Below are 15,971 nucleotides of genomic sequence, written 5' to 3'. Positions count from 1 at the left end.
ATTTCAATGTTATTGCAGCACCGCTATGGGCGGCGGCGTGCCGTCGAAATTACCATTACTCTAAAGCCATAAAACATTGCACCCCCCCCCCCCCCCCCAGCAGTTAGTGGTGGAATTTTTTTCCATCCACTTTTCATTGCCATTTATCATCAGTTCTTTCATTCAATCGAGAACTGCAGATAATTTACCCTATGCTGTGCTTCTTGGTGTCATTGTTTGTTGGCTTCTTATGATATATATATATATATATATATATATATATAACCCTTGAATTGATGTTTATTTTGCAGAGTGTAATACTAGTTTTGGCCACAAGATGAACGGCGACCTAAACCTTCAGTCGCCACAAAGAATACTTCATCGAGCACGGCCTCTCAACCGCAGCCAATTTTGTCTCACCAAACTGTAGAATTGGGGTGCAGCAGATATGGCTGTATCAAGAAAGCAAATAGTACATCTTGCTCAATAAAATACGCGAGTGAATTAATCCTAGTAAAAAAAAAAAACATTTGCAATTATTTTTGGTAGCTGGCTGGCTCTGATGTGGTTATTGTCCTTTAAATCAATTAGAACGTAAATGTATCTGCACCATTGGAAAAAGTGAATATTCAGGAGGCTGACTAAACAGAGGAGGGGGGGGGGGGGCTTGATAGGTTTGGATAGGAAGGAAAAGGTGTTGGTAGGCGAAAGCTTGCACTAGGCCGTGCAAAGCTCAAGACACAGCGAAGCTGGCCGAGTGATTGCGTCTCTTGGTTGTAGCTAGGTTATCTCTCTATCTGTCTTTCTCGCTCTCATTTTTTCTTTCTCTCTCCCACACGAAGTTCTGTTGCAATCGTCAGTACAATGCAACCATATGGTACCCATAAATGCACGTTTTGCAAGCGTGGGTGTATAACGCAGCGGTTATGACGCTCGCCTTCGGACCGTGGGTACCCGGGTTCGAATCCTACCTTGCCAAGAACATTCGTTTTGTTTTTATTTATTTCTCTCGGGCGGCGAGCACAGATGCGCCAGGATGATGTAAGAACGCATGCGCAGTAACACGCAGCTGGCTGGCAGGAGCTCGGCGGAGCCGTGTCTGCGTGGCGTCGCCAGGCATGGCAGTTTCGTGAAACTGCCACATGCACAAATTACGGCTGGCTTAAATTGCGGAAGACGATGATGCTCGTGCCAATGCTGATGATGATAATTTCGTGGCATACGCACAAATTATGGCTGGCTTAAACTGCGCAAGACAATGACGCTTGAGCCAATGCTGATAATTCATTCATGGCACGCGCACAAATTACAGCTAACTTAAACAGCTTCGCTGTTAACAGGAGTCACCTACTGGAAAGCTTAACACTGCACTATCCACTTCACCAAGTGGGCATTGCATGGCTTTGTTGCTCACTTTAGACTTCTCCCGACAACCTGTCAAATGATCGGTAGCAGCCTGTGTACACTATACATGTGTGTTTTGTACCTTTTTGCTGTTTAATTTTTAGGGCTGCTCAGTGTAACAGTTCTCTGAAAACGGATGCTTATCATGAAGCTTCTAAGCTATGCATGTGCGTGAATCTAATTAAGGGATAATCTATATTGGCATGCGTCGGTATAGCACAGTGAGGTGCCTTGCCCTGTCAAAATCTTTAAAATCAGCACAGTTTTTTTTAATAAAGAAGTACGGGGAAAAGTGGGCTTGGGTTTTAGAGAGCAGCTCTTATGCACAGCAAAAGATGAAAGCGTAGTGCCGCGCAAGGCTTGAGATGACCGCTACGAGATGGCACCAGAGGAGCGCGTCCACCGATACCATATACTGAAACAAAGTGCTGCATGAGCTGAGGTCTGTCTGTGGTGATTGCTGTCAATCGTGTCCACGTGTCACCCCCACACTGCCTGTCGTGTCACACTTCTCTACCTTTGCAATGTGCCACAGATAACAAATTGTCCGCGCCAACCAATACATATATCGCGAAATGAAAATGAAAACGCGTATAGAGCTGCGCTCAAATTTTTCATTAGGGAGTATTGTAATTGTGGGTGAATGTTTTCCTGTGTCTTTACTCTAAATTTTTAGACTGTGTCCAGAACAGCAATAAAGGAAGAGGAAATAAACAATTGGCGCAACCATTTCACCTTGTTGATGAAAATAGAAATAAATGTAATAAAAAAAAAAATGTTAGAACAAGGTCAAGAAACGTAGCCACATAAAACACCACTAGTACGTTAAAATTGCACTTAAAACTGTTACCAATATGTCCCACTTTTCATCAAAAGGTTGTGAGCAAATCAGCATTTGTCCCATGGCATACTGCAAAGCACTTGGCTCACTAGCAGATGAAAGGGCGCAAATGGTGCTGCATGATCAAGCAGAGTTGCAGCCTAGCAGACTGTGGCAAAATTAGTGTCACATGGTTCCTGTGATCGAGTGCGCTACATCAGATTTGAACTTTCAAGCAGCTAGAAAAAAGAGAGATACATTGTTTACATACTTAAATTTTTATTAAACTTCCAGGAAACAGGCTTATAACTTCTATTCCGCACCAGCAAAAAGGATCACTCAGGGGCGATTGTTAGGACCAGAAAACGCTTTCTTGGCAAGTGCGGCGGCTTGCTTTTTTACACAATGTTCTGCTGCAGTGCAGGCATAAAATGAAGACTGAAGGGAAAAAAAATAAACAAACAAGAACTGCCTAGTGTAGTCGGTAGTGACCTCGGCGATCACATGCGTGCAAAGTATGCCAAATAGAATGCGCACTGAAGTAGAGGGTAAGGTCTCTTTCAAGCTAAAAAAAAAGGAAAGCTCCTTTTAGCAACAGGCGACAATTTTCAAGTCATACGCTTCTATAACGGCCTTCAACGATAGCTACTTCCACCCTTTCACTGAAATGCTAATCGACCACACGATACACTTTCCTATCCTCTATGCAGAGCTTCCAGTCAAGCAAAAAAAGAATCCGAAGTTGTGAGCATATCAGTCCATTATGCCTAAGTCAAACTAGAGCATAGTGCAGAATGAAGAGACTCCTCAGCAGTCTTCTTGACAAGGTTTCACTGCAAAATGTAGCAGGTTTCCTTCAAAAACATTTCTTGCCTAATTAACAGTCTGCACTGAAAAGAACAAAATTGAGTGTCCACATGCCAAGTTGCATCGTGCCTTAGCCATCAGCATCCCACCAAACGGCTCTCCACCAATGTTTCTACAGCATCAGCCAAGCTAACACCGGTGAAACAATTGGAACTGCTTCAACAAAGCAAGGAATCGGTGATGTCCCTTACCATCGATGTAACCACAGTCAATCCCACACACCAACCCAGTCGGAATAGAATGATCACTGTGCAAGTGTCGCAATGAAATTGCCAAATGGCCTGAAGCAATTATGTTGTCCTTATATTAATGCATGATATCTTCCAGCCAACTTTCAGTGCGTAAAACAAAATCAGATGCATGCTCAATTAACAAAACACGATTCGCTCAGAACTGCTGGAAAGAACAGACAATAGAAAAACATTCGCTGAGCGCACGCAAGTGTTGAAGCCTTGCTGCACCAACCTGTTCACTGATACTTGGTCATGAAAGGAAAGATAAAACCCACAATTTTTCTTGAAATAAGGAACCCACTGTCACAGCAATCTTGTTTCCTATAGCACAGTTCTGCACCAAGCAGCAGTCGAGCAGCCAGCACTCGTAGGAAACCAGGCTGCTCAATACTTGTTTTGCCTTGATAAACAGGTTTCGCTCAATACTTGATTTGCCTGGATAAACAGGTTTCCCACATGCAGAAAAAAAAAAAAAAAAAGGTAATTCTTTTGGTGCTGGACACTTGCTAAACCTCATGTAAACGAGAATGCTCTACCCACATGTAGAAGAAAAAAACTTGACTCGGCGCACACGATTCTGGAATTGGCTGGCTTTGTCGATTTCTCGGTCAGTGGAAAAAATCCACTGAATGGAAGCATTTGGCAGCTGGCCCATTCGGGAGCGTGAAGCTAAAGAGGGAGCAGAAGAGGAAACAAAAGAGTGTGAAGGAAGATAATGGCCACCCTAACTTCAGTAAACGAGACGGTGAAGAAGCGGTCAGTTCTGCACGAGGCGGCTCTCAGAGCAGTCTTCTTCACCCTTCGTCAGTTCTTGCCTGGACGTCGCTGCCATTGCCACACCACTTGCACATCATCATAGCAGCCAGAGCTTGAGCCTCAGGGCATCAACCCCATTCAGGTAGTATCGGAAGAGCCGCTTGTCACGCACGAAGCCCAGGTTCTCGTACAACCTAAGTGCCGGCTTGTTGGTTATCTCCGTCTCGAGCACCACCTAAGGAGAGGGAAAAAGAAGGTGGAAAAAAAAAAAAAAGACGGAAGAGGGAGTGTTGGCTTGTAGAGTGACACTACCACTAGTGGCATCCAACATCAAGGAATCAGATCATTGAACGAACAAATCAACAAACAAATTTCCTTTTGCCTCTACGGTCTCACAAAGACTTCTGCCCTTAGAGCAGCTCAGTATGCAGGCTGTATGTTATATACACATACAACCTGCTGCCCATACATACACCCCAGGTTGTATGTTACACATACAGCCTGCATATACAGAAATATATCAGAACCACAGTGTCCAAATCAAAACTTCTTTCAATTCCCAGTTCAGTGAAAACGGTTCAGTTCCAGTTCAATTCCAGAGCAAAAAAGGTTCAAACCTTTCTGAACCAGTTTATGTTTGTTCGCATAATCTAAGAATAATTGCAAGAAAACAGGGTACAAGAACTCGGCAGTGCTCTTGTGCTGCACAGAAAGACAAAAAAAAAAGTACTCGTGCTGCTCTCAGGCTGCAAGTAGTTACAAAAAAAAAAATAATAATAATAACAACACCGTGGAAGCCCATCTCTGAAGCAATACTTCACATCTCCGACACCTACTTCAGTTGACATACCAGTGTGATCAAAAGCGACCGCCCAGCTAAAAAAGTGTCTTCCTTTCAGCAATCGTATACATAGGACTCCTACCATCTGAGAACTATTTGACAGCCGCCAATTTTAAATGTTCGGGAGTGTTTTACTAGTACGCCTGCCTCTCAATGTGACACATTGAAAACTGCACCAACGGTGCTGCCACTTCTAAAGTGACAGCAAGCTCAATTTGCCCTGCATTTCATGTGAACTAGTAGTTTAGGGCAGTTCAGTGCCAGTTCCATGCTTCAGCATAACCGGCCCAGCACCTCCTGCACAAGCCTAGCACTACCTGTCCTGTAAGTGCAGGGAATGATGTAAACTCATTCTGCATGAAGCATGCACCAGATGAAATGAATGGCAACGTGCAGAAGATTCCATATTGCACAGGTGAAACAAATTGCAAAGTGCAGCACTTCCATAACTTGTTCCAGAACTACAATAAAAACGGCCTAATACTTAGATGTCCCCATGACATCATAATGACATACCAGCACGAGAGTTTGGAAGGGAAAAAGAAAAGGTTGGTCTTTATTTTCTCCAATAAAAATAAACCCTTTCTGACCAAATTATTGAAAATATAGCTCTGAAACAATACCCCTATTTAATGTCCCTTTAGTGTGAAAAAACAGCGCAGTTACATCTCAATGTCAACTTTAAAGCAGTCATTAAAAAAATGTAAACTTACTTCGTCAGCATCATCGCTTATCATGGCCCGTATCGCCTTTAGCACCAGTGTAGAACCTAGTAAATAAAGAAAGGGGTCAATATGAGTCGAAAACTTCACATAAACAGAGACGCTGAGTTTAATGAGAAGCTTGAGATATTAGTCAACCTGGCAGGCTGCTCTAGGTGTTAGGTAGAAAATGAGATTATATACATAGTGATCACGAAAACACCAAAATGGGCCATATACCCACAAAACCAACATGCACATTAAGACTACAGTTGAACCCGGGTATATCGAATCTGAAGGGGATCCCCAAAAGAGTTCGTTATACAGTCGAAGCCACATATAACAAATTATTGTGTATAACGAATAGCAGTAAAATCCACTTGAGAATTTTTAAATAATTTTTTTAAATTTTACATATCGAATTACCTATATAACAAACTTTTTGGGATCCCCTTCAGACTCGGTATATCCGGGTTCGACTGTATAGGTAATTCGATATGCAAAATAAAAAAAAAAAATGTTCTACAAAACTGTGGAACAAAAAATGTTCTACAACAAGTTGTTATATGTGGGTTCGATATATCCGGGTTCGACTGTGCTCACCAAGTCTCTTTGAGACCTGTAGAACGAAGAAAAAACTAAGAGTGCCTTCGTTGCGCGCAACAAGCAGGTGGTGCTACTCCATGGGCCTACAATGTCCCGCCACTAAGGCCTCAAGTTGGGATGCAAGTGTAGCATTGCTTTCAGAGACCTTCTGACAAGCAATGACTCCAGTAACTCAACATGATGCAAGTCCTCGGGAACTTTGCACAGAGAACACATTGGCGAGTGTGGCCAATGAACTGTAATATACACATCTTCCAGTCACTGTAATCAAACATAACAGTCTTCTAAGAATTGACAGTTATCAGCTTTGTCTGCAGCTACAAGCCAAGATCCTCACCCTTGCACAACAGCAGCATTCTCATATACCGTGAAAAGTAAACAAGACCTTCCAAGCCTCTTAATTGCAGTTTACAGTCATGACTTACAGAGTGCACAAACGGCGTTTAATCATTCTGCATGACAAAAATGATTGAACATTCAACTGGTCGTTTCCAGGCATTCCTGTGAAGCTTGGAAGGCTGTTGAACAAAGTAAGCTTTATCGAGACAATAGGCATGCCCCTACAATGTTAATAAAGCCACAATAATGACACTGGAATATTTTGTGTAATACAGCGTTACTGTCCTATTACACGACCGTCAGGGCACTCTGAAAGGACACTCAAATGACCAGTCGAATTTGTAATTAATAAATCTGGTCACACCTACAATGGGCACTATTTCAAATGAACACCAGAAAGAAATGCCAAATTAGGTTGGATTTAGACTACAGTTCTGGGACATGAAAAGTGAATGTTTAAGTAGATGATAAGCCAAAAGAGAGACATACAGAAAGGCGGGTAGAAATGCCTCTGTGCATGTCGCCTATCCACTTCCCAACATTTCAAGAGTTTTGATACTGCCTGCTTAGTGCTAGCTAAGCATTGATATTCATCAACAAGGGTGCATTTACACTGAAACCAAAAGTGCAAGATACTCAACCTTGCAAATAAAAAATTTTCTATTTTTTATTGTATACTGCAAGCTTTTTAGAGGTTCATGCAGGAATGAATACACGAAGGGAACACGAAAAACAAGTGCACAAAATCTAGAAGCTATTCCAGGACAAAAACGAACAAGACGTACAAAAATACGGTGAAGTCTGTTACAGCCCACTGAGATGATCAGCATCACCCTGAGGGCACTGAATTAAAGGAGGGATTGGAGTAATAACTATTTTTGCATGATAAAGAGAAGAATTGAACAGACAATTGAAAGAATACTCTACCAGCCTAAACTAACTTATAGACACTTATTAATGCCTCCTTACAATGATTTGCAGCCACTACTCATTCCTTTTCTTATTTGAAGAGCGAAATTATGCGACGAATTCCAGAGTTCTGAGTTGTGCACATTTACACATCTTGCACATCTACAGGAAACCTTAATTATGGTTGGCTGAAAAATAATAATAAAATAAAGGAAAAGATCACTACATTTCACGAACACGGTATGCAGAATTTATTCAAGTTCACACACAAGCACGACAAACAAGCACTCACCTATCTTCCTCTTGCGGTACTTGGAGTCTACGGCCAGCATTGCAATGTAGCCTCGCTTGACCAACTTCTTGTGAACATCCAACTTGCAAACAATGGCACCGACACACGCTTCACCGTCCATCGCCTGCGAAGCAAGAGCACTGTGTCATGCTGCGCACATATTGTAATTGGAGCTCTCCAAATGGAATGACTTCGTCTCACAATGTGAACTGCAACAGGATGGGGCACATAGTGCAGTAAGTACTGCCCAACCAACAGCAGTTGCAGGTGGCCAGCAACATTGTCAGATCACAGACCACCTCCCCCCCCCAAGTCAAGCTGATACCAACTTCCACTGAGAGGACAGTGGCAAGACAACTGGAATAGCCACAGAATTTCCTATCAAGATTACCAAAGGGAACCCTAGCGCAGTAATCATTCAGCAACCACAAGAACGATGCATACTCCAGTCAGTCTAATCTTTGTGCCTGTGGCTTCAGACGTTCTTGTGGCATTATTTTTTTACGCTTTGAAGCAACATACATGTAGCTCCTGTAGACACTACACTCTAAGAAACGTTTGCACACTTTGGGTCTTATCTCGTCCCCAAACAATACTTGTCATCTTGGATGACTTTTCTTTCACTAATGCTGTGTGCCTAGTGCTTCCAGGTCATGAACGGCATGCACATTATCAGCATGACACAGCATTCTTGACAGGAAAGCAGCGAGCGCAGAGTTTTCAAGAAAGGAAATGCAAGCAAGATGGATGACGATTATTGTTGTTGGAGGAAGATACGCTCCAAAGGGCGTAAACTTTCTAAAGCATGAAATACCTTTAGCTCCCGTTTTAGGCGACCTTCAAGTGACCTTGAGCCAAAATCCAGAGCCGTTATCATCATCAGCCTTTATCAGCCTAAGCAGAGCTGTTACATGGGCACTCAAACGAGAACATCTGGGCCCATTGTTGCGAGAAAAAAATGAAAACATCTGGACAACCAGTCAGAAAATGCGGTCTCTAGCCCCCAACCCAATTAGTACAGGACCGCATTACATATGCTAGTTACTGCCCAAACAAGTTACAAAAAACACTGCTTCAAAGTTGTTCTTACGATTTTCGTTCACAATATCATTCAAGCTGTAACTTCTAATACGCTGAAGTTCTATTTGTCATTTCCAGTAGCAACGTTCAAAAGGCAGACACAGGGCACCATACACTTGATTGTCATCTTTTGGCCCTGAAACAGGATTCCCTGTGCTTTTTTCAACGCCAGCGGTCGGCGAGTTCTGCGGCGTGGCTTTTGCGGCGCCTCGAGAGATGGCGTCACGCTGCATGAGAAAGCCGACAGAGTCCAGCGCATCACGGACACCTACCTAAGGCAGCACATTTGCAGCCGACCACTTCGACGCGACAAGAAAAAGTAGTGACAGACATGAGTGCGCTCACTGTTGGAAGAAGAAAAGTGGTTGGAAGGCAGCGGCACCACAGGCAGCAAAAGAAGCCATATGGTAGCCATTTCACGCTTACATCTGTTCTCAATTACGGGAGAGCCAGCAATATTTTTAGAGTGTAAAGCCAGAGTTGTCTCAAGTAATTTTACGTAGCGGGCAAAAACAAAGGAGCAGGGATTCCCATCCTGCAAAGGGAACATTCATGCTGCTTCTGAGAGCAGGGCAGCAAGGCGAAGAGTGTGATCAAAAATGCCACTTGAAAAAACATAGCTCACACGCCACTTGAGGCGAGATTGCGCAAGTATCTCGCTTTTCGAATGTTCACTTGTGATCTCGTGATTCGCGGGCACCGTGCTTTATCAGCGGCCGTCACTGCAGTGAAGCGAGAGCGCAAATTGAACATTGCCTACTAAGTAACATAGGAGGTGAAGTGAACAATCAGAAAGTGAGATGGTTGCGCGATCTTGCCCCTGCTATCGTGACTGAGGGGTGCCTTCCCTCTGACAAGTTTGTGCAAGCAATACAAATTCTCATCTACGTGCATGAATGATGTCTCGGAAATGTTCAAAAATCAACATGACTGTGAGGGTTGCAGGGAGTCATCACATCCCATCATGATAATATGTTGCTTCTTAAAAGTTGGCCCCATACATTTTCAGAATATTAACTGTCTTATGCAACAGGAGATTTTTGTGTGTGGTTGACAGCATCAACATTCAAGAGGTACATGGTCATGGTAGACTGATAAGTTAACATTACTGGCATTGCAAGCAGGCTAGCCTGACCACTAGAGTATGCAAGATAGGACTCAAAACTGAACAGCAGATGGAAATGCAGCTTTGCCATTCTCAGAGCAGCTTCCAAAGACTAGCAAAAAAATAAAACCAGGAGAAAAAAATTTGCTCTCCACAATTCTGTGAAGAGATTTTCTCCTTACAGCATGCACATCATTACCAAAGATTTCTAGGAACTACAAGGACCGATCCAAAAGCTTCAAAAATATGCTGCACAGCATCGACAGAGAGAGCTATGCTGCTCTGCCACTAGATGATGCTTCTAGTACTACTAATGAGTGCATCTGGTTGTTTTTCTTGTAGAGGACAAAGGTATTCATTGACATCATGCACTTCTGTTATGGTATGCTGATGGTTTTTCATGTTGGCCAAGATGAGTGAATTGAAAGAACAAAGAATGTGTGAAGTTTTGTTCCTGACTGGGAAGGTTGGTAATGGAGACTCACCAGATACTGCAAGCATTTGGAGAAGGTGCCACAGTTAGTGGTTCAACCTATTAAAGAATGGCAGGATGTACGTGAAGGATGATGACTGATCTGGATGACTTTTAACTGGGATAACCGATGCAAATAGACCAAAGTCAGCTCAAAGATTCATCAAGATTGCCACTTGATCGTCAAAGAACATTCTGAAGTCCTTGAGTTGTCTACAGGACCTTCGACCAAATTCTGATGGAAGGTCTGGTGGAGAGGCAATATACATTGCCTCAGCAACGTGCTACAGACGATTCCTGACGTATTCCCTTGACAAGAAACTGGTAGCAGTCGAAGTGTGAGCCTTGTTTGGACATGCGACAAGGTTCTGTCGAACATGAAAATTGGAGCTGTGGAAGTAAATTTGATTTACGTATAATTGTCTGCCGGTGATTTGCTACCAAACAGACACCAGGTGGATTGCTGACTGGAAGTTAACAGCTTTCAAGCAGGTGGCTGCCCAGACTACAGAGTTCTGATGACGCTTTTTTCTGTGCTTCTCATGTTTCACTTTGGTTCGTGCCTTAACACATTGTAATGAAGGCTAAGCTCAGGGAAGCGAGATTTCTCCAGAGAAACAGAGACCAACACAGCACACAGTAAAAGACCATGCATAAAATGGCCTCAACGAGTGCTTCTAAGCTTTAAAGGAGATTACTTTGAAGGAGATTAACAAAAAAAAATAATAATAATAATTTACAGGCTATGTGTACAGTTTTCAATAGAATAATTCCGGGAACTTGTGGATCTGTCCTTATAAGCAGCAGCCTACTGTGTAAGGAATAACCTCCATGCAAACCAAACATTTTGGCACAACAAAAGACCACTGAACAAGCCGTTCAGCCTTATTTATAGCAACTTGCAACCAAGAAACATGTTAAAATTGACAACCGGAAAACACTCCTTGAACGATCAAAGCAACCTTTTCTAAACTCCTCATTTTCTTGAATATAGAAACACTTTGAACACAGACGTCAGCAGTGCAACGAAAACAAACTTGACGAAGAAAGTCGTTATTTTAGGAAAACCTTGCAACCTTCTGAAGAAACAAAGCATACTATTTGCTGAAATGGCTATGTGCTAAAAAGGTGCAGGCATGCAAGCACTTACAATTAACAAGCGACAGGCACGTGATGAGACAGTGACGTCACACACTGCCTACATAGTGACAGCAGCTGGGCACGCCTGGGCGTGCTCCCAGAAATAGCTTCGTGCTGACCCAACTTTCTGCGTGTCTATTTTCAAAGTCGGGCATCTGTTTGGGGGCCTGCCTCTCGACCCGCATGCCCACATCGCATCGCTGCCTCCAATGCCAAAGCCACCGTGGAAGAGTGCCAGCGACCGACCGTGATCTCCGTTTCATGCGATAGACTTGAGATTTATGTTTAGTACTGTTGGCTTGACATTTGCCGCACAGAACCGGGATACCGAACTGCACCAGTTGCCAAGAGATGCTTAACCTACTGTTTTGCCTTGTCCAACAGAAGTCCTTTTCAAAGAACTTGAATAAATAAGTGACGTAATTAAAGGGAACACCCCAACTAGTGTCAAGAGACCATAGTAACTCAACACAAACGCCTGGTATAAAATTGCTCAATGAGATAATCTTTAACAGTAAAGCTACTTGTTTATATTCCATATACTGATGTCCCATTGAAGTCTCTGTGACCACCCTCTTTATATTATTTGTAATCCACTCACTGCCTGTTGAAAGAATAACTGAAACAGAAAATAATGATAATAAACAGCAACTTAACCTGTTACATTGAAATATATGAGATTCATACAAGATTCAGAGCCACACATCAGGAATAATTGTTTAAAAGTGAATTTGGTGTTCTCTGTCATATCTCTCACAACTGCACCCTTTAGTAACTACAAAACATTATTTGATAACTATTTTTCTGGTCATGAACCTTCCATGCCACCCAAGTACCAGCCGTGATGTGGCACAGCATCATTCAGAGGGCTCTAGCAATCAGTCGGAAGCAGCCAAAGAGTGCACACATTACAAGCTGTGCAAGGTTCCCTACTGCAATAGAATGCAGCCAGCACAATAAGTGCTGTAATCAATTGAATATCACAGACAGCACAATTATTTAAACCCAAAATCATGTGAAATGCAATAAATGTGAGAACACATGTGCCATCCTATTTTACTTAATGCAGTGAAAAATTCTCACAATGCAATGCTGATGCAATGTTCACAGCAAATAACAATTGCATTTAACTCTCTGCATGTAATGCACTTCTAAACTCTGTTTCAGTTGTTCCTCGCAGTAGAGCCAAAGCTATGTGGCCTGCAAGCGCAGCTTCTTGCACAGTGGGATGTAGTGCCATAGTTTGGAACCAGTTGCTGGACTGAATGGCCTTCACAAGTGGTTTTGTCGGCAGATGTTCACTAGGAAGCTTCCCTGCAGGTTGCAGATGTGTTTTTTTTTTTGCACAATTCTGCTTCGCATTTTGATAAAATATTTATTGAGCCTCTATGATAGTGAAAATAAAGCTCTCCACTTGTTCAAGTGACAATGTGCTAAGAACACAAGTACAACAAGTGATGGTACAAATGTACCATCAATTCATTGCTTCTGCACTAGCTGAATTGATATGTGCAGATGGCACAGCCACAACACTGTGGATGGCTCCCTTCTAAGCAGTGATTCACCCTTTAAGAAAATGGCGTCCACTGACTCGCCTGTGCAGTATCATTCCAAGCTGTTCTTTTACGTAAGAGGAGCGAAGCAGCTGGCATTGAACGTGCTTGGAACAGTGCGGTGAAGGTGCAAGCACAAACTCTGTAATTAAGAGAACGGCTGCACTTACAAACCAGCGAGCGTACCCTGTACAGGTGGATTGCAAGAGGAATTGAGGGGTGGTGCCACAATCTCGTGCGATGTTACACGCTGGCCGAGCATTTCTTCTGCACCCACTGCTTACTACCATCGCCTCTGTATCTTGATGCATTAAAGAACTCTGGCAACTCGAAGATGCGCGCCTCATCAGTATCGGAGCGAATTTTCTACCACTGATCTCACAACAGCTGATCTCGCTGCGCAGTTCCACGGTGTTTGTAGATGCTGCCTGCGCTGCAGCGGTCGCTGCTAACCGATGGGCGTGGAACCAGGTTTTGGGTGTGGAAGGCCTTTCTAATTGGTCTAGAACGCTGTAGCTTCCACAGTGCTGAGAGGAATTAATAAAACAGAGTATAGTAGTCCCAGATGCTAAACGGCTCATCGTGACCACCAGCGCTCTTTTTGGTTTTCGATCTGCAGTACTGTTCTACGGGTGTGAAAAAATTTTTGAGTGTGGTCAATTGCAATCATATGGGACTTGTTTCGATTATGTGAGGGCAGTAGAAAATATGTAAGCTATGATCAATTAGCAGGCAAACCTTGCCAGTACTATTTCTAGCATATGCTAATGGGCAAAAATTTGTGATTAACTGATAACACGCTCCGAGTGATTCATGCAGTGCCATCGTCTAAATAAGAGCCAGCAAAGGCACTGTAGTGCCTCCTAGACTCCATGCGTGGCTTTGCGCATTCTGCATATGTGTCCAGCAAGAAGTCATAAGGCTAGTTGTACCTCAAGTAGGCTTTGCTTTTGTGTAGGACTTAAGTGTGCCTTGTTCTATGTAAGCAAAGGCAAAAGTACGACTAAGCTAAACTTACGGTTGTAGAAGGTTGTGCAATTTGGAGAAAGAACAGAGTGAAGGTGACTACAGGACAAATGGCATCTGACCTTAACCTCCCTTAAGAGCAGGAAAGAGAAACCTTGCACTTGAGGAATAACACTAACAGGGTATTGATACAGAAATATGTCAGAGTCGAAGTTATGCCATCCATTACGTGATATCTGAAGCAACGCTCTAGATCGGAAACCAGCTGCATTTTATCGCTGACCTTAACCCGCGCGCAAAGCACAGTAACAGTGTTGATCAGCAGAAAGCTGTTGGCCTTCCGGCAGATAGCCAGATAGTAGTACGAAGCTCAACGCTGACGGCCTTGATTTTTTTTCTATTTTCTCTCTCTCTCCCACGTCACGTGGCCTTCTTTCGAAAGTACCGCCAGCTATCGGCCCTTGGACGCTCCAAAAGCGAAGGTTGCAGGGCGCACTAACCACAGAGCGTCGCACCCCGAAAAACTTTGGAAGTAGTCCAGCGTCCGTATAAACGCACACATACACAACCGAGGTTCGACGCGGCTACAGAAAAAAAAAAAAAAAAAAAAAAAGAAAGAAAGAAAACCCGCCGTGCCGTTTCGTGTCGTCTGCGCTTTTGACCCTGAGCTGCCGTCGCCCTCGGCCGCACAGCACGACTTTTTAACTCGCGCTCTCCAGCCAGACCACATGAACGCTTCCGCTACACTTGGAACACATCCGAGACGTGCCGGACTTCGCTGGCTGAGAGCTCGCGTCACACAAAAACACTGGAAGAAACAAAAGCTGTGCGCCAAGCGCCGACCCCTCGAGTACATGTATACAAGGCGAGCATGAAGGCGAGAAAGCAGCGAGGCGACGCGGCGCATCCTTACCAGAAAGCACAATCGTGGCCAATTGTGTATGAAGTACCGGTACGTGTATATGGAGTAAGGTTCGGAGAGGTCCTTCTGAAACAGGCGCATAATGTCTGGCATCTGCCGTTCGGACTCGTACGCAACGTACGCGATGCCTTCGCCGCCACCGTCGGCACACGGGCTCGGCGGCGCGCGCACACCGTCGCTGACGCCGGCCAACCGAAAATCACTGGACGGGCTAGGAGGTCGTTGAAAGGTTGATTGCGGCGGGCTCTCGCCGTCGTCGCTGTGCCAGTGCACGACACCGTTGAGCTTGTCCGACGGCCCGACACCCACGACGGAGCACCCGTTGGGAGCCGCATCGCGGCGGCTCAGACTCAGTGTCTTCTTGAGATGAGCCGCAAGCAGTTCGTCAGAAACTTTCCAGAAATCGTGGTCCGCATCTTCGCCGGCGGCCAGGCCGTCAGCGAGTCGGTCAGCTGCCTCGGAGCCCCGGTGGTGGCATCCTGCCGTGTGGTCGCTGTAACCTTCTAAGCCTACTGGCGAATGGTCCGCACGGTCGGGATCTTCCATCGTTCATGGACACGAGCTCGGGAGCTCCGGCTCATACTTCGACGCTCTGCTCCACCCGACGGCCGCACACTCCATCCAACGATTGACGCGCACTCCTACTACATCGCACGACGTGCCGTTAGCATCAGTGAGGAAAATAAAATCGAAGAATTGCCTCCACTTATTAATCGAACAGCGCGAGCACCGCAGGTCTGTTCATTTCAGCACGATTGTAGAGGGGTCCGTGACGCATGCTCATTACAGCGATGTGTTAATGTAACGCTCCGCGCAAGGCGCACGAGCTGTGACGAAATCACATGGGAGTGGAAGCTTGAAAGAACAAACGAAACAAACAATGCAGGACGCTCTGGTCTCCTCGATCTAGCCCCGCCTACGACAATCTCTGAAGTTCACCAGACGAGAGGCTGCGAGGTCGCAAAAACAACCGCAACCACCCACGT

The 15,971-nt window shown here is 44.4% G+C and overlaps 1 protein-coding gene across 1 annotated transcript; it reads right to left on the bottom strand.

The window, feature by feature from the left end:
* Window positions 1-2,562: 2,562 nt before the first annotated feature.
* LOC119457692 (N-alpha-acetyltransferase 30) lies at window positions 2,563-15,922 on the bottom strand. Its single transcript, XM_037719338.2, has 4 exons — window positions 14,977-15,922; window positions 7,748-7,871; window positions 5,614-5,669; window positions 2,563-4,294 (listed from the first exon to the last, which is right to left on the bottom strand). The coding sequence occupies exons 1-4, from the start codon at window positions 15,529-15,531 to the stop codon at window positions 4,157-4,159; spliced, it is 873 nt and encodes a 290-aa protein (XP_037575266.1). The 5' UTR covers window positions 15,532-15,922; the 3' UTR covers window positions 2,563-4,156.
* Between the last annotated feature and the right edge of the window lie 49 nt (window positions 15,923-15,971).

This window comes from Dermacentor silvarum, chromosome 7 (assembly GCF_013339745.2).
Source record: "Dermacentor silvarum isolate Dsil-2018 chromosome 7, BIME_Dsil_1.4, whole genome shotgun sequence".
NCBI classification, from domain to species: Eukaryota; Metazoa; Arthropoda; class Arachnida; order Ixodida; family Ixodidae; genus Dermacentor; species Dermacentor silvarum.
The sequence above is the reverse complement of the archived record's forward strand: the minus strand, read 5'-3'. Positions and strand labels throughout refer to the sequence as shown.